The sequence below is a fragment of the Antedon mediterranea genome, chromosome 4, assembly GCF_964355755.1.
Source record: "Antedon mediterranea chromosome 4, ecAntMedi1.1, whole genome shotgun sequence".
Taxonomy (NCBI): Eukaryota; Metazoa; Echinodermata; class Crinoidea; order Comatulida; family Antedonidae; genus Antedon; species Antedon mediterranea.
In genome coordinates this window covers 25498336-25521637 of record NC_092673.1, presented here as the reverse complement: position 1 = coordinate 25521637, position 23302 = coordinate 25498336, and the positions used below count along the sequence as shown (strand labels likewise).

General features: G+C 31.5%; 1 protein-coding gene across 2 annotated transcripts; it reads left to right on the top strand.

Moving 5' to 3' along the window:
• The first annotated feature begins 55 nt into the window (after window positions 1-55).
• LOC140047040 (uncharacterized) lies at window positions 56-23236 on the top strand. Of its 2 annotated transcripts, XM_072091835.1 has the most exons (12): window positions 56-126; window positions 3199-3308; window positions 8249-8380; window positions 10438-10568; window positions 12767-12876; window positions 14445-14634; window positions 15715-15902; window positions 17715-18508; window positions 18945-19064; window positions 19544-19694; window positions 20220-20299; window positions 20606-23236. In XM_072091835.1, exons 2-12 carry the CDS (start codon window positions 3278-3280, stop codon window positions 20665-20667), a joined length of 1989 nt encoding a protein of 662 aa, XP_071947936.1. In that variant the 5' UTR covers window positions 56-126; window positions 3199-3277; the 3' UTR covers window positions 20668-23236. The 2 variants fall into 2 exon arrangements, with proteins under 2 accessions (XP_071947936.1, XP_071947935.1); XM_072091834.1 differs by lacking the exon at window positions 56-126 and having other exon boundaries at window positions 3109-3308.
• The last annotated feature ends 66 nt before the right edge of the window (window positions 23237-23302 follow it).

The window sequence follows — 23302 nt, the reverse complement described above, 5'->3', positions numbered from 1 at the left end:
CGTTCGCGCGACGACATCTAGGGCCTAGTGGTTTGTTTTTGTGGTGCGTGCAGGTAACCGATCGTATAAAAGAAAAAAGGTTATTATTAAAACAAACACGAGATAAGTTTGTTATGTTTTAATTTGGTAAGTATTATTTGAAAGACGTATCATTGTGTTGTTGTTATTTAGTAGACTTAAATTTATTTCGACTATTTTGTTAATTTAAGTTAAGAATAAGAATAAGATTCTGTGTTGAGCATGCAAAAAGAAGAAGACTTGAATTGAAGAGGCTCCTTATCTCTAGTCAAGCATACGTGAGATAAGACACGTTGGTTTTAATGTTTGTTATACGATATAATTCTAGGCCTAGCATTTGATGGGTAGTTTTTTGGATTCACTACTGAAAATGAAAGATTTATTTTTTAATCTTCGACAAAAAACTTACAATTATAATACGCCGTGGCTAAAGATACGGTACCGTATTCTAACTTCTGTTTACTAAAGGTACGGTAAAATTGCATTGCGTCATAATCAGCCAATGGGGTGCTGGTACGTGTGTGACGTCATCGTATAAGGACTTGGGATAACCTTCACACTTTAGATCTAGCCAAAGAACTTATAACCCAAGAATCTCCTGTTCTTCAATTTGCATTCAAAACACAGTATCGGAAGTACAGGGTTAAAAGGTCAAACTGGGCGACGCCATTTCACAGCATGGAGCAGCGCCCCCTCCAAACTAGGAAGTCAATTACTCTATCCCCCAAGAGTATTAGCAGATCCCCTCTATGATTTTGACTTTCTAATTTGATGCGGGCGCCCTACTCCTCAGTCAATTACTCTATCCCACCTAGAGCATTAGCAGATCCCCTCTATGATTTTGACTTTCTAATTTGATGCGGGCGCCGTACTCCATGGCTCACAATGGCGCCACCCATAGCTCTATTCTATCCCACAATGCCTTTCGAAATTGTTACGCGCTTCGGGACGAACAGGAGATTCTTGTGTTATAAGTTCTTTGATCTAGCCCATATCCAGCAGGTGGGTACAGAATATAATTTAGTACTATATTAATAAATAATTTAATTAGCTTTTGCGTTGCGATGACCTCGAGACCGGTTTCATCATCATGTTATTAATATTATTTGTTTGACTGTTTTGTGGATCTCAAAATATCACATGCAATTAATTTAAGACACCAAATAAGATTTTGATTTGGGACAACCAAAGACTGCAACCTCCACATCATCAGAACCTGGAAATAAAAGTAGAATTGAATAATTTTTATTGATAAATTACAACAAGACGTCACTGGTTTGAATCATGCCATGTTGTCTGTTGATAAATAAAAACGTTTATAACTACAGTAGGCTCAATACAATTATGATTATTATTTATTATCATTATAGATCTCTATGTATTAGAGGTAAACTAATGTTTTATGTAGGAAATTTTTTTACTGCTCCAAATCAATCAAATGTTTTTTCTTCAGATCATATTGTATTAACATGTACTGTTCTCCTTTATGGTCTAATCATTTAAAAAAAGATATCAACCGACTTAAAGTTTGTTATAATGATGCTTTCAGGCGGTTGTTGGGACAACCCAGATTTGTTAGTGCGAGGAATTTGTTTGTGGAAAACAATATTCCATCATTTTATGAATATTTGAGGATTTCGACTTACCGATTCTTACAAGAATAATGAAAAGCGAAAACAGAATGTTAATTTGTATATATAAATATTTGTTGATGGATTCAAACATGTACTACAAATGGAGAGAGGATATACCAATAGATAAAAGTTTTGGTTCTTTGTGTAATGTATTGTACCATATGGACAATTGTCTGAAATAAAAGTTGAATTGAATTACAATTTATTTATTCACACTCTTGAGTCAAGACCAGTCAATTCTGGCTTACTAACCACCATGATTAACCAGTTGTATTGTCCCCCTGAAAAAATAATTCTTTATAAAATTTTTGTTAAATATGCCATTTTAATGTAACATAATAGTTATTGACTTCGACCAAAAATTGGACCAAAAATGGAATTTAAAGAAAAAAATGGTCAAATTGGCTGCCAGCCAATGGATTTTTGGTTGAATTTAACCATTTATCATGTTATTTTATAAGTGAAAACATTATTTTTTTCCGTTTATTTTTTCTACGAAAGTGATTTACTTTTTTAAAACTACAAAATAACCTATTCAAAGTCTGATTTTATTAATCTTTATTTTTCATTTGATATTTTCATGTTTTTGGGGGACAATACATCTTTTTAAACAAATGATAAAAGCATCAATAAGATATACATCCATTATAATTTTGTGTTTAATTTTTGGATTTGATCATCAATGCATGATTGTAAATCTTCATCGGGTTTGTAAAATTAACAATGTGTAAACAATTCTTTTTATCAAACCAATGCATCTTTCAAAAGAAATTACGGTACATAATTATCGATTATATAATTAGGCTAGTGCATTATAGTGATCATGCTGAATATTCTTGGCATTTGACTGGTTGATTATGTATCACATGATATGCAATATAATTGAGAATCCATCCTTTATGTTTGTGGGTACATTTGCATACTATGTTAAGATTTTTGTTTGTAAACATTTTGAGAATTTTTTGTGACACAGGGCTGCTGTAAACATTAAGTAGGATGCGCCCAATTTGGAGTATATCTCAAACGACAACTTAGTAAAGACAATACACAAAGATATGCGTTAGTTTCGGTAACTTTTAATAAATACTTAAAACAAAACAACATGACAACATGGCGGTCTCCGCACGTTGTACCTCTACATAACAACTCTCTACGTCACAAGTATAGCAGGCCTTAAGGGCCTCGCATGTCCTACAGAACTATATGCGCCCTATCATAACCTATTGCACTGTAGCATTTGAAATTCATACAGTAGTAAATACTGAATTTTTTTAATTTATGGAGTGGATACAGTAATCAGTAAGATACCTGATTTTTTCAGACTCAGCTTTGCCTTATTAATTATTATTCAGTTCAACTCATGAAAATATTCAACCATTCTGGCACTCGTAACCATTTGTTATTTGTATTGTAATATGGCCCTTGATATACTGTACCATCATTATAAGATTCAATATCAACTTGAATAATGAATATGGACAGATTGTTCAATGCATTTTGAATGAAATTTTATGACCTTTTCGTGTTATTGCGTTATGTTTCTTAGCAACGTGATAGGTATATACTGTAAATCGAAATGGTACTTAACGGAACTGAGTGACCAGATTACAAAAATCCTACGCAAAATGACAACATTAAAGAACAGCTCATTTTTAGGTAAGTTTTTTTGATACTAATTAAATACAGTACTTTTATCACATGCCACATATTAAAATTCAATTCCTTGTAACTTGGGAAAAAATGTGAAAAACCGGAAGTGCATTGTTGTTTTCCTCTCAAATTTTTTTAACAATATATTTAATTTGATTTATTAAAATTCTGTCATTATTTTTTGTAATACTTAACTTCTCATATTTTTTACTTAAAAATGCCAATACAGTACATATGAATTTAAGTTTTGTATAAGAATATTATTTGTATCCAATAAAGTATTATTTATATATATATTTTTATTAGAAATTATTACTTGTATTTCTGTTAATTGCTTATTACTGGAATAGCTTCTTTATGAATTGTTACAAAATATTGATTGCATAACACAGGAGCATTGTTGTAAAACATGTATTGTTGTCAAAATCAATATCAATATTAAAGAATAAATAAATTGGCCAATTGTGAATAGAAAAAAATATTAAGTTATATGAGGTTGGTTGAAATACATTAATCATTTATTTGACTGAAGTTGGCTTCTCATTAATATCAAGTGATAAATTAATGATTGTCAAAAAGTTTATAATGATACAAGAGAACAAGTATAATAATCAATGTTATTTAAAAGACAATTTAATACTTACACAATGGTAGCCTTTTACGAGTTGGTTGTATAATACCAAAATTTCATCTGCAATCATACACAATTTATAAACCCTGTACAAGTTTTAAAGATATATTGTCCCCCTATAGTTTTTCACGGTTGACTAAAAACTGGATCGCAAAAAGTTATTTACCTAAAAAAATGTAATTTAAAGCAAACAATAGTTAAATTGTCTGTGAGACAATGTTTTTTTGTTAAAATTAACCGTTTCATTTGTCTTTATATTAGTGAAATAATAATAATTTCTTTTGGGATTCACTTTTTCAAAACTGCGAAATGGCTTATGTTTTGGGGGACAATAAATCTTTAACTGTGTAGGCATCTTGAGCTTTTTCCTGAACACGATATTTCAACCTATTTATTGTACAGTACATATGTAAAATGACATAGCAAGGCTCGAAATTCATTTATTGAGAAAACTAGAAAATTGGAAGTAGATTGGAAAGCAAACACAGTGTCCTTTTAATACTGTAGGAGTGTTTCTTGAATCATCAGAGTATTGCCACAGTGGGTTTAACACAGTGTCCTTTTAATACTGCAGGAGTGTTTCTTAAATCATCAGAGTGTTTCTTGAATCATCAGAGTATTGCCACAGTGGGTTAACACAGTGTCCTTTTAATACTGTAGGAGTGTTTCTTGAATCATCAGAGTATTGCCACAGTGGGTTAACACAGTGTCCTTTTAATACTGTAGGAGTGTTTCTTGAATCATCAGAGTATTGCCACAGTGGGTTAACACAGTGTCCTTTTAATACTGTAGGAGTGTTTCTTGAATCATCAGAGTATTGCCACAGTGGGTTAACACAGTGGGTTAACACAGTGTCCTTTTAATACTGTAGGAGTGTTTCTTGAATCATCAGAGTATTGCCACAGTGGGTTAACACAGTGTCCTTTTAATACTGTAGGAGTGTTTCTTGAATCATCAGAGTATTGCCACAGTGGGTTAACACAGTGTCCTTTTAATACTGTAGGAGTGTTTCTTGAATCATCGGAGTATTGCCACAGTGGGTTAACACAGTGTCCTTTTAATACTGTAAAAGTGTTTCTTGAATCATCAGAGTATTGCCACAGTGGGTTAACACAGTGTCCTTTTAATACTGTAGGAGTGTTTCTTGAATCACCACAGTGGGTTAAAATGTTTGCCCCTCTCACATTTCACTGGAAAGTGTCCCTTTAAAATAGGTTTTATTGGTAATTCTTCTGAGTGTTACAACTTTATACGACACAATATTATTTATTGATGTCATTAACATCGAGGTTGGTTGGTTTACATTTTGTTTTACATACAATTATACAATAAATAAAAAAAAGAATGTAACCAATGAATCTAAAGAGATCTTGCTAATGAATACGTGAATTGAATTATAAACAAATGATTGTCGGCAACGTTTAGTGTTTTGATTCACAGTCAGTCTACCAGATTGGCTAAGCGTAAAGATATAATTTAGAGGGTGATGAGGATCTTCTTTTTTTTTTGACCATATTTAATAAGGGTGATCCATCCAGCAATTGCTGATCATTAGGGACCCTCAGATGTTCACAAGACAAACATATACACAAGATGCTCTTTATTAACAAAGTCTTATTACAAGTCTTTGGAAGTGGAGTTGTAATTATGTCCTGACATGTAACAGGATTTAAACCCAGGACCCTTGGAGTGGTAGCAAAGCATCATAACCACCGAGCCACAACTCTACTCATAAAATCTTCAATGCAGATAATTTTACTGATGAATTTATAGGTTTTATCTTTAGCTATGAAGTTTCAAATGGTTGAACTTAAATGTCATTCTCCTAGTGACATTTAGATTGTGACATTTAGATTATGGTGTTGCATTTTATTTGTATTCAGATCACTCTACCTTTCAAGTGTACTGATAGGTTATGTACTCAAAACATTGTGTTTACTCTGTTTCATAACCATTGAGGCAAAAAGCTAAATGATATTTACTTCCGATATTAATTGCTTGACAACTTTACGATACTAAGTGTGTCAGGTCTTAAAATGTCAGAGCTAAAACATCATGTGTAATGTCATTAAAAAAAATGTGAGGTGTTTATATTATCAAAAGTGTACAGTAAAGTATTTCCCCCAGCACACCATCCCTCTCACCACCCAGAAATATTTTGCTGAATTTTTAAGCCATAATTATTATTTAATTTTGAATTGAATTGGAATCAGAAAATGATTTTACCAAATAAACTGTAACTTAAAGGTAAAAAATGTACAATATTAAAAATATTTTCTAATGCTTAAAGATGAAACATTTTGCTGAATAGGCCATTTTAATGTCAATAATTATTCGCCTTGAATTTACCTTAAATACTGTAAATTTTGGTCAGAAATACCCTTTATGGCTCAGTAATAGATGCAAATTGTCATTTTCGATTACAATATATTATCCAGCCTGGGATCCATGGGTGATTGCTAATTGTACTGTATCTGTGTTGTGTCTGTTGTATTCTGTAATAAAGAGTTAAGTTACATTATGAAATAATAAAGAATAAATGAATAAATAAACCATAATTGACAAACTGGATTTTGTTTAAATATAATAATTTATGTTATCGAAAAATCTGTTAAATATTATAAGTGTAAAACTTTTTTTTAAACATATTATACGGTAATAAATTCACATTAATATAACATTGAAAATTAAATACTTGTTAATAATAATTTTTAATAATAAAATCAAAATTACTATCCTAATCAAGGCAGATAGACTAATTTCTATTTATAGGAATCTGCTAATTTTGATAATTAAAACAAGCAATTTATAAATAAATTGTTAATAAATACAGTAGTTCATAAATCTTGATGATATATCTGGAACACACTAACATTTTGAATTAAAATATTTTTGTTCAGTAATAATGGTAGAAAAATGTAATTGTGTTGTTGGTCTTTGATATAGTAACTGCATACTAATTATTTTCAAACTCACAAAAGGCATGGCAGGTTTCCATAGAAACACAGAGACTTGATATACAGAAAGAAAAGGAAGAGAAAAGAATCAACTAATGTTCTTAATAAACAAGAGAATATGTTATTTAGAATCGAATATATTACAGTATTTCATATTAAAACTGTAAAAACACCTGTTGCTTGGTTATATTTAATATGTTTATATAATCAATCATAATACGGCCTTTGTAAAGTATGTAGAAGGATATAATTGTACATTAGTTTTAAGAAAAAAAGCCAATTCAATTTGCTACAATACAGTAGCCTATACTTAAAGCACTGCCCTTACTGCCAACTTCTACAGATTGCTGAGAATCAACTAGTAATATCGTAAACAATTATCAACGAGACATACCCAATATATAATCATATTAGCAGTCTGATTTCTCTAATAACGTTTATGTGTCTAGGATTCATTGACAAAAGTAACTTGTTTTTATTTCATCAAATCGGTCCACGGAAAGTTAATTTTCTTTAAAATAAAGATTTAATACAGAAATATAATAATAATAATAATTTAGGTATTTGTATAGCGCCAGAATCAACTAAACCGAAGTAAAAATCAAAGGCGCTTATTGGATGTTAAAAAGATGCGTTTTAAGTTCTTTTTAAAAAATAGCAATAGAAGTTGATTTAGTAAAATGATGAGGGAGAGAATTCCACAGAGAAGCAGCAGAACATAAAAGACCTTTGTCCATAAGATTTGGTGTTAATTCTAGGAACAAGTAGTAGGTTTTGATCAGCTGAACGAAGACAAGCAAGAGGGGTGTAGGAGGGAAGGAGATAAGTAGGTGGTTTAAGAAGTAGCGCTTTAAATGTTGGTAAAAGGATCTTATATTTTATACGGGATAGGTAGCCAATGGAGGTTATATATAATAGGAGATATGTGTGAGGATCTTCTAGTAAGAGTTAGAATGCGTGCAGCAGTGTTCTGGAGACGTTGAGGTCGATTCATTAAAGATTTCGGTAGGGCAAAAGAAAGAGAGTTGCAATAATCAAGGCGAGAAGTGACAGAGGCATTTATTAATGTAAATGCAGTACGCTTTGACAGATACTTTCGAATGCAAGCAATGTTACGTAGATGGAAGTTAGTAGTTTTTGTAACATGACTTATATGTTTGTTGAAAGATAAAAATTCATCACAATAAACCCCAAGATTTTTAACAAAAGGTGATGGAAAAATTGTACAGGAATTAAAAGAAATCGAGGGAACATTGAATTTGGAACGTATGTGTTTTTTTATCGAGAAAAAAAAATATATTGTCCAGTACAATGATAGTTTGTCATTTTCTTAGGGTTAAAAACATTTTTTTTTTTAGATGATGATGAGGATAGTGATAATGAGGAGGACACGCTGAAGGGTCATATTGGAGCATATCGTGGAGATTTGAAGATGGTAACACAAGCAATCAGTTCAGACCCTAGTGCCTTGGAGTACCAGGATATGGAAGGTACGTAGTTCTAGCATTATCATCAGTGACTGCTCTGAGCTTCGGTGCTTTTGTGAAAGCTGTAGCCAGGTGTGTTCGTAGGGTTCGAACGATCCCCCTTTTCCTGAAGTGCCCTTTCAAACTAGACTAGGCATAGGCATGATGATTTTTTGCCTATTCTGTAGCCAGCAGACAAATGTTACTTTTATTACTAAATACAGTAGGCCTAGAAAATAAAAAGATCATCTCATAAAATAGCTACCGTACTGTAATAATCCCACTGCTTCCAGTGTATTTTCAATTATTTTACCAAAGAAATTTGTGATTTCACATCGTTTGCCGTCTTCTGGGCTATGCCGCATTGGTGTTTTGATATACATTTGGTAATAAATATTATTAAAAGGGCAATCAAGGCAGTTGACAATACATTGAGGGTAATTTCCGTAATAGGCCTACAGTATTTTTCTTGCGTTTACTACCCTATGTTGCAGAAATTTAATTAAAGTATTATTCTGTTTGGATCTATGGCATTGTGACACCTAAAATAAGGTTATTTTCTTGCGCCTCTTTGCGTTGATATGTGTCTAAAGTAGTACTGTATACATTGCTGACTGGTTGTTCTCTTGCACAGCTTCATCCTTAAGGCCTATTTACTGTACACTAGGACGATAACGATCGACGGTAAATAGACAAATATGCATTGTTCATACATAAAACAAAAGAGAAACTTTTCATTCAGAACTATAGAATAACCATCTATGCTTCCTTTGATGAAAATGATATTTTCATCACATCCAATCAAATGACGCCATGATTGGTAAAGAGCAACACTATTCTGACAATACAACGATTTTATTGTTTTTATTCAAACAGTTTCTGAAAACCCATCTCTCTTTCACATAGCATATGAAATAATGTAATTTTTACCTAGTTCGAGGTAATACAAATTATTTTGATTAGGCGCTACACAAAAGACAATTATTATTGTTACTGTATCTAGCTTTGTCAAGGCGTGCAAAAATAATAGACTGGTGTCGTTTTTTGACAAAAGGAAAAAAACCAGTCTGTGGGGTATAATGTATGGTTTGGATTAATTTGTAGATAACACTTTAATTAATAATTTAGACTATTAAAGTGTATTTTACTGCTGGCTATGTGTGGCTATTTGAGACGTTAAATAATGAAATTTTTGAAGAATTCTTTTTTTTTACTTGATCGTTTATTGGAGGCTATAGTCAACAAATAATTACATTAAAAATATGAAGAGATCACGTGTTGAACATAATTAGTGAAGCCAATTCTATAATTTAATTTTTGTAATTAAAACCACAAGAGAATTAATGAAATATCTGATCAAGTAGAGAATATTTTTGCAAAATATTATTTTCTATAAATTGTGAACATTTGATTAATTTTGGATAGAGTATATATATTGCCCTTGAAAAGCTTACTCCAGAAGATAATATAAGAAAATAAGACTTTTTAATATGTTTACAATTTAATATGTTTTTAGTCGCGTGGACGCGACTCTATCTGTCGGTCGGTACGGTATCACTATGCGTTTTAGCACGCGACTTATGGCTGTTGGCCTTGTTTCATACAGTTTCTGTAAATTAGTATTTTTTTGTAATTTTGTTTATATACATTACTACCTTGTATCTGGTAAATATGTATTTTCCCCCTAAAAAAATAATTCTTTAAACAAATTGTTATATGCCATTTTAATGTCCACTTTGACCAAATATTGAATTGAAAAAAATGTATTTACCTAAAAAAACTTTAATTTAAAGCAAAATTGGCTGCCGCCAATGGGTTTTGGTTGAATTTAACCATTTATTTTGTCTTTTTTTAAGTGAAAACAATTTTTTCTACAGAAGTGATTAACTTTATTAAAACTACAAAATACTGTAATCTATTCAAAAATTTGATTTAATAAATCTTTATTTGTCATGTTTTTGGAGGGACAATACATCGTTAATGCTTTTGTATTTGATCCAACATACTTACCTGTGATGGCGATAAGTGTGAAATCAGAGTACTTTACAGTTTGTTTACTTATGATCCATTATCATTAACAGGACTGACACCTTTATCAAAAGCAACCCAATTCAGGCAGTTTGATGTGATGAAGATGCTTGTGAAGATGGGAGCTGACTTAAACACGAGGGATGCCAAAGGAAGAACGCCATTGTGTCTTGCAGCTTACGAGGTGATAAATGGCTTTTAATATTGATTGTAATGATAATAAACACTTTCATGGCTTGAGGCTTTTTTACTTCAAGGCCAATTGAATAATAGAAACATTGCTTTCTTAATAAATTAAAGGACCATTTCAAAATTATTCTACGTGCAGTTACTGCAGTAATTATGCTCTATTACTGTACCTGTATATGCAATTATTTCGCAAGTTTTTTTTGGTAATCACACCGACCATATTATATTGCAGTTTTTAATACAGTATGTGTGTTTTATTATCCTGTAATTGGTGTATATATAATACACTGTTGGATGTGAAAGAATAAAGTGAGAAAAATATTACTGCCTTATAAACTCCTACGCTAAAAAAAACCTAAAATTGCAATGTTGCAGTAAAACAAAATGTAGTTACTGCAGTAATAGTAGAATAATTTGGACATGCATCCGATCACTAATTCATCAGTTTCGGTGGATTCTCATATTATTATTATTATTCACTGTGGTGGTTTTACAGATAGTTTGTTTAGGTCATAAAATGTACTCCAAATTAAAAAATAATAACAATATTATTGAACCAAAGGTCGAAGTCTCAATATAATACTGCTCCATTATTCTTAATTTATATCATGCTGTATCTGATGGCTTATTTATTGCTATAAAATAGATAATTTATTAACATTAGATGTGTGTTGCCATGGAGTATACATCCTCTGTAATAAACAATCGCATGAATATTATATTTCAGTACCTAATAAAGATATAATTATGAAAATAATATTTATGTACTTATTTGATTATGATTAATGAAATAATGATATGGTTGGTATAGGCAGTAGCAGGGTTGGGGAGTAAAGTTATGATGTTGATGATAATGAGATTTGTATGGAATGACTATTGAGATGCTGACAATATAAATTAATTAATAATTATGATAAATATAAAAATGCAGATGTTATTAAATGATAATAATTAAGAACATGATATTGACATTATGGAGAAGAGGATGATGATGATGATGATGACAAATATATTTTTTTTTGTGAAATATAGATGTAGCTGTAGCTTTAGTGGTTAACATGCTTACCTTCTACTGTATTTCCAAGGTTCAGGGTTCAATCCTGACTCAAAGTTCAATCCTGACCTGTGTCCAGTGTCATTGATGTAGTATGAGTGTTGGTTACTCATAATTTCTCGTTCTACTTTCAAAGCCCAAAATAATAATTATATAACAATAAATCAAAATATGAACACATCAGGCCTAGAACACTAATTCTAAACTGCCTGGTGATATACTGAAATTTAATTAATTAATTTGAAGTGATAAGATAAGAAATCTGAGAGAATGAGAAAAAGTGTACAGTATCCATCCTGTAATTGGTTAATTGCTTACTGTTGGATGAGTATAAAAAAATGCTGGTAATGATGGTAAAGGCCAATTTACTCAGACGAGCGGTAACAATAAGCGGAAAACCGCTTAGCTTGTCCCATTTAGAATCTATTCTGAACTGAAAGCGCCTGGCGTTCTGTGTAAATGGTAATAAAGAATAACATAGATTCTCTATTTTTAATACCATTATATATATTTTTATTATTAATGATTAACGCTCTTTTTATGTTTTTATTATACAATGTACAGCATTTAATCCGTGATCCAGTTAAAATCAGTGTAACTGTTATCTCGTAAAAGAAAAATAAATAAAACGGAGTTGAAAAGGACAGTCAGGCATTCAATAAATGAAACACAAATGAACTGTTTAAAACAATAAGCAATATTCATTATATAACGCATTTTTTTAACGCAGTTTTTCCCTAATAATACACCGATTCGCATCATGCTATTTTTTATAGTAATAGGTACTTTGAATGTCACAATTGATAGAGAGCAACAAGAAAGAGATATTGTCATTCCTTGGCATCACATTAAAAAAAAATTGTCATTTTATTTCTTTTGCCTCAAAAATATATAAATACAATTTAATACATGTACACGGAAAAACACAACCAGGCAGCTGAGTAAGGATCCAAAAAATCTTAATCACTGTCTATATATATTATATAATTATTAATACAGTATTATTGTGAAAATATATCGAACTTTAACAGTACCAGCAAGTTCAAGGTATGTTGAATTGTGTGCTGTAAGTTTGTTTAGAAAACACATTTTATATTATATCAATACTAACAATATAATTATCATTTTTCTTTTGCTAGGGTTGGTATGAAGGCGTGTTATATCTACTTCGTAATGGAGCTCATCAGAATATCACAGACGAGAATGGCAGGCTGCCTTTACATGCTGCTACCTACTGCTCAGACACAAGGTTAGATTGTGTTTATACTAATTAATGTAAAGCTGTACGATTACAGTACTAATTATGGCTTATGAATCTTTGTGTTATTCTCTGTCTACACTATCAAATTGTGATGTGGCCATATATGGACATAGTCATATCACTACCATATTTGGTAATATTACTACCATATTTAATTTGGGTACAGCACACTTTTTTTGTAAAACTAGTTCGATAGTGTAGACAGAGCTTTAGTCATGAAGACCTGTTGTAGTGGTGAAACAATAATCTTAGTTCTAACATTCATTCGTCCACCATATAATAATATAAATAGATATAATAATGATTATCATAAGAATTTTATTTCAAAATGGAAAAACTTGATTGTTTTATGCAGTGTTTTTAACAAGGCCATAGAGATATTATAGCTTGCACTATAATATCTCTATGATAAAACATACACAATTACTTACAAATAAATTAAAAATGAAATTAAAGAAGCTATGAACAGTTAATTGGTACTGTATTTTAATCAAAAGGACATTATTAAACCCACAACACAAACAACTTGATTTAAATTAAAAGTCTAAATATTAGTATATCATTTTTGTTTTTTTTTTTATTCTGACAATTTAACTTGTTCTTTTATTCCACAGATTAGATCCTAGGAATGAAAAACAATAAATGAAATAAACAATAATAAACAACAAACTGTTTAATTTTTCTACTGTACATCTGATTGTATTTTTGTATGTTAAAAGTTAATTAATGTATGCTGTAATAATTAATGCTGTGTGAAAATAAATTCTGTGTGAAAATAAATTTTGTGTGTGGGCAACATCGTTAAAGACATAAAACAATGGTTGATAAAGAAAGCATTTTTACATTATGTATTAGGATTGAATTAAAGATGATAAACAACTATGCAACAAAGTATCCCCTTAATAGTGGTGTACACCAAGTAGTGGTTTGCTGTAGGGCTAAAACTTATATTGCCCCTGTGTTTCACTGAAAGGTGTTCCCTTAGTAGGGGTATTCCAAAGGAGCAGTCCGTGGTACTGTATGAAGTATCCCCTTAATAGTGGTGTACACCAAGTAGTGGTGTACACCAAGTAGTGGTTTACACCAAGTAGTGGTGTACACCAAGTAGTGGTGTACACCAAGTAGTGGTTTGCTGTTAGGGCTAAAACTTATATTGCCCCTGTGTTTCACTGAAAGGTGTTCCCTTAATAGGGGTATTCCAAATGAGCAGTCGTGGTACTGTATGAAGTATCCCCTTAATAGTGGTGTACACCAAGTAGTGGTTTGCTGTAGTGTTAAAACTTATATTGCCCCTGTGTTTCACTGAAAGGTGTTCCCTTAATAAGGATATTCCAAAGGAGTCCTGCTGTATAAAATCTAAAACTCTGTCTACACTATCAAACTAGTTTAACAAAAAAAGTTTGATATCCCCAAATAATGGAGGCGATATGCCAAAATATGGTGGTGGTACTGTATGAAGTCATTGTGTCCATATACTGTATGGACACATCATTTTTATTGTCACATAAAATTTGATAGTGTAGACAGGGCTTAACATAAAAAAATGGTTATTTTAGGTTACTAACTGCACTACTACAGTCACTTAGAATTGACGATGTCAACCAACAAGACAACGATGGCATGACTGCTTTACACTGGGCTGCCTTTCATGGTCGCCATGAGCACGTGAAATTGCTTATGCTTCGTGGCACAGATATATTTATCACCGATGTAGATGAAAAGACACCGTTACATTGGGCAAGTCAGGTATAGAATTATTTTATTGTATTTATTGATTTCTTTTTGTTTATTTGTCACCTTTTTTTGTTCTTGTTTGATATATTGATTGGTGGTGTTTGTTCATCTATATATTAGGTAGTAGCATATTCATCCATCAATAGGTTGTGTCAATACTCAATAGTTTTTTTTTCACATTTTGTTATTATTATGTAACAAAGCGCATTTCAATATCTTTTAACCCACTGCACACAACAGTGAAAAAAAAAAGGTTTTGTTCTGTTCAATCAATCAAGTTTGTATTTGATCAATCAATCAAGTTTGTATTTGATCAATCAATCAAATTTGTATCAATCAATCAATCAAATTTGTATCAATCAATACAATTTTTATCAAATTTGTAATCAATCAATACAATTGTTATCAAATTTGTAATCAATTAAATTTGTATCGATCAATCAAATTTGTATCAATCAATACAATTTTTATCAAATTTGTAATCAATCAATACAATTGTTATCAAATTTGTAATCAATCAAATTTGTATCGATCAATCAAATTTGTATCAATCAATACAATTTTTATCAAATTTGTAATCAATCAATACAATTGTTATCAAATTTGTAATCAATCAAATTTGTATCGATGAATCAAATTTGTATCAATCAATCAATCAAACCTTTATCAATCAATCCAATATCGATCAACCAATCACATATTCATCAGTCAATCAATCAATTTGTTATCAATAAAATTTGTATTTGATCATTCAATCAAATTGTTATCAATCAAATTTGTATCGATCAATCAAACTTTTATCAATCAATCAAATTTGTATTGATCAATCAATAAAATTTTTATCAATCAATCAATCAAATTAGTACCTGCAATCAATCAATTTTTTATCAATCAAATTTGTATTTGATCAATCAATCCAATTTATATCGATCAATCAAATTTAATCAATAAATATTGTATCGATAACTCAAACTTTTATCAATCAATAACATTTGTATTGATTAATCAACGAAATTTGTATCAACCAATCAAATTGTTATCAATTCACTTTTTTTCAATCAATCAATAAAATTACTCTTTCTTTTTTACAAGAACGGATCATTGTCTTGTTGTAAAGCCCTGGTTCATTGTAACAATGGTGGCTCATCTTTGGTAAACTGCCTTGAAGCCAGCGGCAAGACCTGTGTGCATCTTGCAGCTGCTGCAGGTAGGGGAGACATCATCGAGGAGTTCTCTTCCATCCCTGGTGTTGACTTTGAGGCTTTAGACCCAGATGACAGGTGAGACCACCTCAACTTTTGTATGAATTTGTTTTCTGTACACTATTTATTTTTACTCTTTAAAGAAATGGTTATTATTTAAAAGTATTTAATAAATGTTTTTAAGTTTACACACAATTATTTAAAAAAAAAAAATAGTAAAAGGTTAAAAATAAAAATTAAAATGTGTTCGGATTCAATACTAAACTCAAAACAACATTCTCATAGCCTTATTCTCATAGCCTTATAAGGAATAGTGTAGAAATTTGCAAATTCTTTCTGAATTTTATTTATTGTTTTGATTTAACTTTCTGCTTATTTTCAGTAATTTGCATTTGGAACAAAAAAATATTTGTGTTAATTTCTGTTTATCTTTTTAGTAACTTTTTAACTATAAAATAGGTTTAATTGTAAAATATTTTAATCCTTAACATGCTTTTTTGTTTAGTATTATAATGCTATATAGAAGATACAGTTACCAAAATTAAATTCAGATTTATCAGGGATAATGTAAAGGTTTTATTTGATTGAGAGTAAAATGACCTCCTACATTATATTGTTTAATAAAGAATGTAATTTTACCGTATAAAGTCCTTGATCATTGATTAATAGACACGTTTCGCGCTCGCGACCAATCAGAAATAGTGGGTATAGATTTGTAAACAAACCGAACACCTCTCGCCTAGTGCGTGTTAAAGCATAGCGAAATGGCGACTGCCGAGTGCTTTTGTTGCAAGGTGCATCATAAATGTTGTATATGTTGGATAAATCGTGAATTTAACTACACAAAATCACTGAATAATATTCCTGTTTATAATTTTCAAACACTTGCTGAGTGGTTTGCGTCGGCTCCGAAGGATAGTGGCGCAAAATCTTGGAAATTTTTCAAGGAAAGGTACGTCCACGATGTGCTAGTGTCTCTCCGCCCGCCCGGTGGCGTTGCCTGATGCGGTACTTCGTCTACTAGGCCTAGGAGGCTTGGGTGTCTGTTTAAGCGCCGAAGAACATCACATAATACATGGAAGATGCAATAGGAGCATGAAGAAGAATGAAAGATAATAATTAATATATTTACGCAACATTTGTAAATAAAATCAACAGTTAACATGTATTAAATGCACCGTAATATATAGCCTATGTGTCAAACCAAAAATGACAATACATAAATAAAGTCGATGATTCCGAACCAAATGCCCGAATAATTCTACAGTGAATATAAAACATAAGTTTAGAAAATAAATAACATCCTTACCATGCCATTCCATCAAAGGCTAGTTTTGACGATTGCTTTTTAAGATGATCATCTCTCAGTTCTCCCATGCTTTAACATACCTCTCGCTGTGTTTGTTTACCATTGTATACCCACTAAAAGGTCAAACTGACGGTGACCTCGCGAGCGCGAAACGTGTCTATTCTTAATGAACATTCATGATACCTTCTGGCAATTTTTTCAGGTGACCTACTGCATTTGTCAATGTATACATTTAACATTTAAGTTTGTATTATGTGCTACATTAGCTATAACATTTTAAAGGGCAACTTTACCGGGAACCATATTTTGACAACGTATTAGAGATGTACATATGATTTCAGAACAATTGCGAGATTTATAATTTCACAGCGCGCTCTCTTATCTGAGAAGACTTGTTCTACCACCAGAACAATGGTCGTGGAGAGCCTTGAACCTATGCCGATTTTGTGGCTAGGGTTTGTGGTTCCTGTGTCTTAACCTCTCAACTCGACACAATTTTATGTTCATTGCTAATTCCCTCTATAACCAATAGTAATCTCTACTACTTTATTTTATGAATGACTGTATTTTATTTTTTTCAGAACACCATTGCACTGGGCAGCTGTAACTGGTCAAGTGGAGTCATTAAAAATCCTACTAAAACTTGGTCTAAATGTATCTGTAAAAGACGTTCATGGTGGTACCCCTTTGGACTATGCCACAAAGGGAAAACACACTTATATTATTAGTATATTAAAAGATGCTGGAGCTAAATACGGAAATTTAACTACAAAACCAAGTTCGGATGGAAAACAAAACGAAAGCCAAAGCCAACCATCTAAAAATAAATTTCTAGGAATTTTCAGCAGTTTATTTGGTACTAAACGACAAGATACAGATACAACGCACGAAAGAGTTGAAGTGTCTATTAATAACCCTGAGAAAAGTGATATACATTCTAATGGTGCAAAGCAAGAATTAATTCCTCCAAAAGACAGTAATGGTGGATATATTGATAATCAGTTAACCTGTGATGTAACCATAACCCTTGAACCATCACCCCTGTTGCCTAAATCGCAAAAGCATATAGTGAGGAAAGCAACAATCGATCTACTCGATGACACTGATGAAGAGGATGATTTTGTTGAAACTGTTTTATATTCTCAGCCCCAATACACTTTCCCGAATTTTGAAAAAGAGAAAACGGATCATATACCGGGACAAAAACAGTCTTTACAGAAATATTCTCCATTGCCTGCTCCTGCAAGCATGAAACAGGACGTGGACTCTAAAGCTGATTCGCAACCTTTAGTTCATTCAGCAATTGATAACTCCAAGTCATCTTCTGTTGAATCTAGTGCTAGACAGATTTTAGAAGCACAAGGCCTGAACAGTCGTAAGTCAACTTTAGCAAATAGTTTTACTTAATTCACATACTGTGTATTTCATTTCAAAATGTGAATTTAGAAAGTTTGATTGGCTAAAGTATGAATGTATATTTCATAGGTTTACCAAAAAATGTGAATCTAGAAAGTTCGATTGGCTAAAGTTAGATTGGACCATCGTGGATTGGACAGTACAAATTTATACCAGAATTTGAGATTTGTCCAGGGGATAAATGTACAGTACTTAATATGCAGCTGGTCCCTGGACTCATATCTTCAGCCCTTGATTGATTCTACACTATCAAACTTTATGTGACAAAATGTGATGTGCCCATATATTATGTACATGATGATGTCATATCAATACTATGTTTGGCCATATCACTACCATATTAGGGCACATCATACTTTTTTTGTCAAACTTATATCTATATTATTTTGTTTCAGACAAATTATATAGCAGTGGAAAAGGTCGTTTACCCGTTCTTGCTTATCGAGGATCGATCAACAATAACGACGACGCGGATCAATTCAGTTCAAAGTTACCATGGTTGCAATCTGATTTCGGTAAGGAAACTTACATTTAGGATTTCTAAATTTCTTTAAACCAAATCGATTCTTCCTTTTTCCTTTCTTAAACATATTCAATATACAGTACTATGTGGCTTGGCTGGTAATATATAATAAATAAGGCAAATAATTAAGGAATTTTATTGAGGGTAAGGTGACCACGGTAGTGGTATCAAATACATAATACAATGTAACTATTGTATTACTGTGCTTATGTGGTGTTGTGTATAAACTAATTTAAACAGATCCTATTACTACATACCATATATCCATTCCTCAATATTTTCAAACAAAGATGCTCACAGTGGTATAGTATGGAAATTCACTTCTTTTTTTGTTGTTGTTATACTTTTTTTATTTCTAATTGTATTGTATCCTATATTTTTTCCTATTTTATTTTTTGGATTGATTGAGTTTGATTTTATATTGGAATAGGCACCTTTTAAACAACACCTTTGAATTACTTTTATTTGTAGGCTCCTTGAGTAATTCTATCAACAGAAGACCACTACTCTCTTTAGGTTCTGCAGAGTGTGTAAAAGAACTTGACAATATCTACGTAAGGCCACCTAGCCCTAAATTAAAGCAAAGACCAAGATCAAAATCTCTTAATTTAGAGGGTTGCAGGTAGTTATTGAATTTTAAATATTGTGATAAACTATATAACCAATACTTTTATCATACTTGCCTTAACATACATTCTGAGGCAGTATGTTTTATTATTTTTATTTATTCTTTATACTGAGTAGCCTCTTCAGTCAAAGACTGTTCTTCTAGAGTGCCCAGCGTATAGTTATATGATGAGTTAGTGACAGTGGCTATGTGTGAACTAGTACACCGGAGTAACCCCCTACTCGTCTCGAAAGACGTACTAGGTTCTTTAAAGTGCACATGAACTAGATGTGTACACTGGACCTACAATTTATAGTCCTTATTGAGACCACCAGAATCATGGAGAGAGTGAGCCTCGAACCTTTGCCGCTGTTATGGTTACGTATTACGGTTCCACTGTCTTAACAGCTTAGCCACTCACTCGCTCGAAATTAATGAATATTAACTATCTTTGAAGACTTCCTTCCAGTTAACCCAGTGTGTTTAACTGATATTCAGGGGCCCACTATAATAATCTAATTCTTCACAATCTCTTTATAGTGTTATAGCAAGTATGTCTGCAGCATCATTATGTCCTTTAAAACCTCATCTTATTTCAGAGGATTCAAGCATTTCAAACAGTAAGATAACAGATTATTTAAAATACAATAATGTTTACGTTATATGATCTAACATAGCCCCACTAAGGGAAATATTTAGTATTGAAGGGAAATATCTCCCTTAAGTGTGATTGGTGAATACAACCACTCAGGCCTACTGTACCATTTGTCTTATAGGCAAAAATCATTTATGCATATAATCCAGTCAAATAAGCCTTTATACCATTTTAGGGCCAGTACCAGGACTTACTGTTTCGAACGTACAAGCTTTTTGTTTGGTCCTATATTTTAATAAAAATTAATTTTTAAAAAATATTCATCTTTTAGAAAAATCAAGCAAGAAGAAAAAGTCAAAGAAAACTAAAAACCAACCAATATTTGCTACCTAGAAGTTTCCAAATTGGGTAAAATATATCTTTTATCCTGTTATACACTACATACAGTAGTGTAAAAGTAAAGCCAAAAAAAAAACAGTGATTGAGTAATTTAGATTGTACCATAATATAGCTAGCCAGGCTAAAGCACCTAGGCCTAACACTAACAGGCTTACTGTAGCTATGCTAGAAAGACAACAATACCATTACGAAACTTCAACAGGCAAATCAAATGACAGGAATTTACTTTAAGGTGTTACAGTATATAATAATATTTATTCAAAATAATTTATTCATTAATCAAAACCAGACAAAATCGCATTATGCACTTAATTTATACATCTCATAGTTCACATACAAGACATGCACCGACATCTCGGGGGCCCCTAAACTTTGATAATTGCAATGTAAAAGATAGGACATGAGGTTAACTTCAGCTCTTTATTTTAAAACGTTTAGGCCCTATGCCCTCTCCATTTCAAAATTCTGCATTCTGTATCGACTACTGCACTGTCCTCTGTATATCATTGCAATTTAAAAGAATTAGGCTAAACTCAGCTCTTTATTTTAAAACATTTAGGCCCTACCCTCTCTATTTAAAAATTCTGCAAATTCACACTACTTATGTCGTAAGCTGTGAGCGTCCACTATGTGGTATCGGTCGTGCAATTGTACACTTAAAAATAGTAGACACTGTAACAATGATGGTTATCAGGTAACCAGCTATGTCTGGTTATTTTAATTTTACTTGTGGTCTGTGATTTTACTGTGTTGGTAGCCATTTGGCATAGTGAAGACAACCATAGCGTTTTACTGTCGGGCTCTGTAGATTCTGATGAAAATGTTTTATATTACAATCCGGCTTGGTAACCATCTACCATATTGTAGAGTCTTGTAGCGTGAACCAAAGACACCAACCAGAAGTAAGCCACATGATATGATAAAATTTCTCTACCTATCTTAGTGAAAATTAATTTTGATCACCATTTACTGAAATTCATCGCTTGAGCCACAAGAGAGGACATCATATATGTGGTTTCTCCTCTTGTAAACCATTCTGTTTGCAATTGCAACTTGTTTTGGTGTACAAAGATATGATAGTAAATCAAAATCTAGCTTACTGTAGAGCCTAGTATCATAGACCAAAGTCACCAACCAGCTGCCATGTGACATACTACCTGCTACTTTACTGAAAATCAATATCATATATATTTTTACCATTAACCAAAATCAAGTGGTAAACGTAAAGTTAATACCAATTGAGCAACAAAGTGTAACACTTTGATGTGGGATATTTATTTATTTATTTTTATTTTTATTCAATATTTCACTCAAAAGGCTCCTCACAAGGGCCTTAGTCTTGTGGAGCCTCTTTTTCAGTCCTCAAATATACACCCCATGAATGCGGCATCAGTCCCAAATCCTTATCAACGTTATCATTGGAAATAGTCTAGGTGCTGGCCCAAAATGAAGAGGAAAAAAAACACCAAATTATCATTGGAATATTAATACTATTAAGAATATAGTGGAATCAGTATTTTTTTTATGTGATATGATTTACCAAGAGTCATTAGCAAAGGTAGCACATGGATTCCAGTATAAACAAAATGTGTTCATGTGTACGTGGAAAACCATTCCAAAATGCTGTGAACTTAAAAACCAAAGATCTCTTTTAAACAAAAACTGGATATATTGCTTATAAAGCAATAGTTTATGTTTTTTTAGAACTGTTTAATTCTGTGGCCTTAATTAATAAAAAAGTAGTAAATAAATAAAAAAGTATTAAGTCCTTTTAGTCAAAAGTTCCTATAGTTTGGAAATTGCAAGGAAAGGGGCTAGAGAAAACTAGTAGCTTCTCTCTACTGGTATTTTTTGTGTAAAAATCTGTAGATATTGCTAAAACATACCTTGAATCAAAATAGTGTTTTACATATATTTTTAAAATAACTCAACACCTTGATATTGTTAAAGTTTAAAGAAAAATGCTTAAAACCTAGCTATGTATATAATCTTTAATATTAATTGAAATAAATATTTAATATAATTGAACTAAATTGTTAATATATATATTTGTGTGCAATATCAAATATCGATGTATAAGTAATAATATATATATAATAACAAAATAGTTGATAAATGAGTAAACATCACGTTTTTTTTGTCACATAAAGTTTGATAGTGTGGACAGAGCTTTAGTTCAAGTATGTCTGGTTATAACGTAACCAATAGTTTTAGATGTCAATTTTATGAAATTAAGATGGGTATGAAGACGTGAAAAATTTTAAGTATAGTACTGTAATAATGTTTAAACACTGTGCAATAGAACGAATTAAATATATTAATAATTAACCATTTTGATGGCTAATTTTAAATTTGTATGCAATGTCTTCTTGCAATAGATAAAAGATACAAGAAACTTTATTTGTCTTCGTAAAAAAACAAGGAAATGTCGGTAAACATCTCATTTTGAGCAACTAGAATTGTACCATACCATCTATATTTAAAATGTATTAATTAGGTCATATTATTGTTTTTAATTGAAAGACATTATTATTTTAATATTCTACTCATCAAACGCGTTGCAGCGGCATACAATTAAATTATTTAAATTGAAATTAATTTATTCATGGTCTCATTATCTAAGACTTGG

Excerpts from the sequence above, each read along its gene's own strand:
- LOC140047040 (XM_072091834.1), top strand. The coding sequence starts at position 3,164 with ATGACCTTTTCGTGTTATTGCGTTATGTTTCTTAGCAACGTGATAGGT. Across the intron at positions 10,569-12,766 it reads TGTGTCTTGCAGCTTACGAG|GGTTGGTATGAAGGCGTGTT; the intron begins GTGATAAATGGC and ends TTCTTTTGCTAG. Across the intron at positions 18,509-18,944 it reads AGCACAAGGCCTGAACAGTC|ACAAATTATATAGCAGTGGA; the intron begins GTAAGTCAACTT and ends ATTTTGTTTCAG.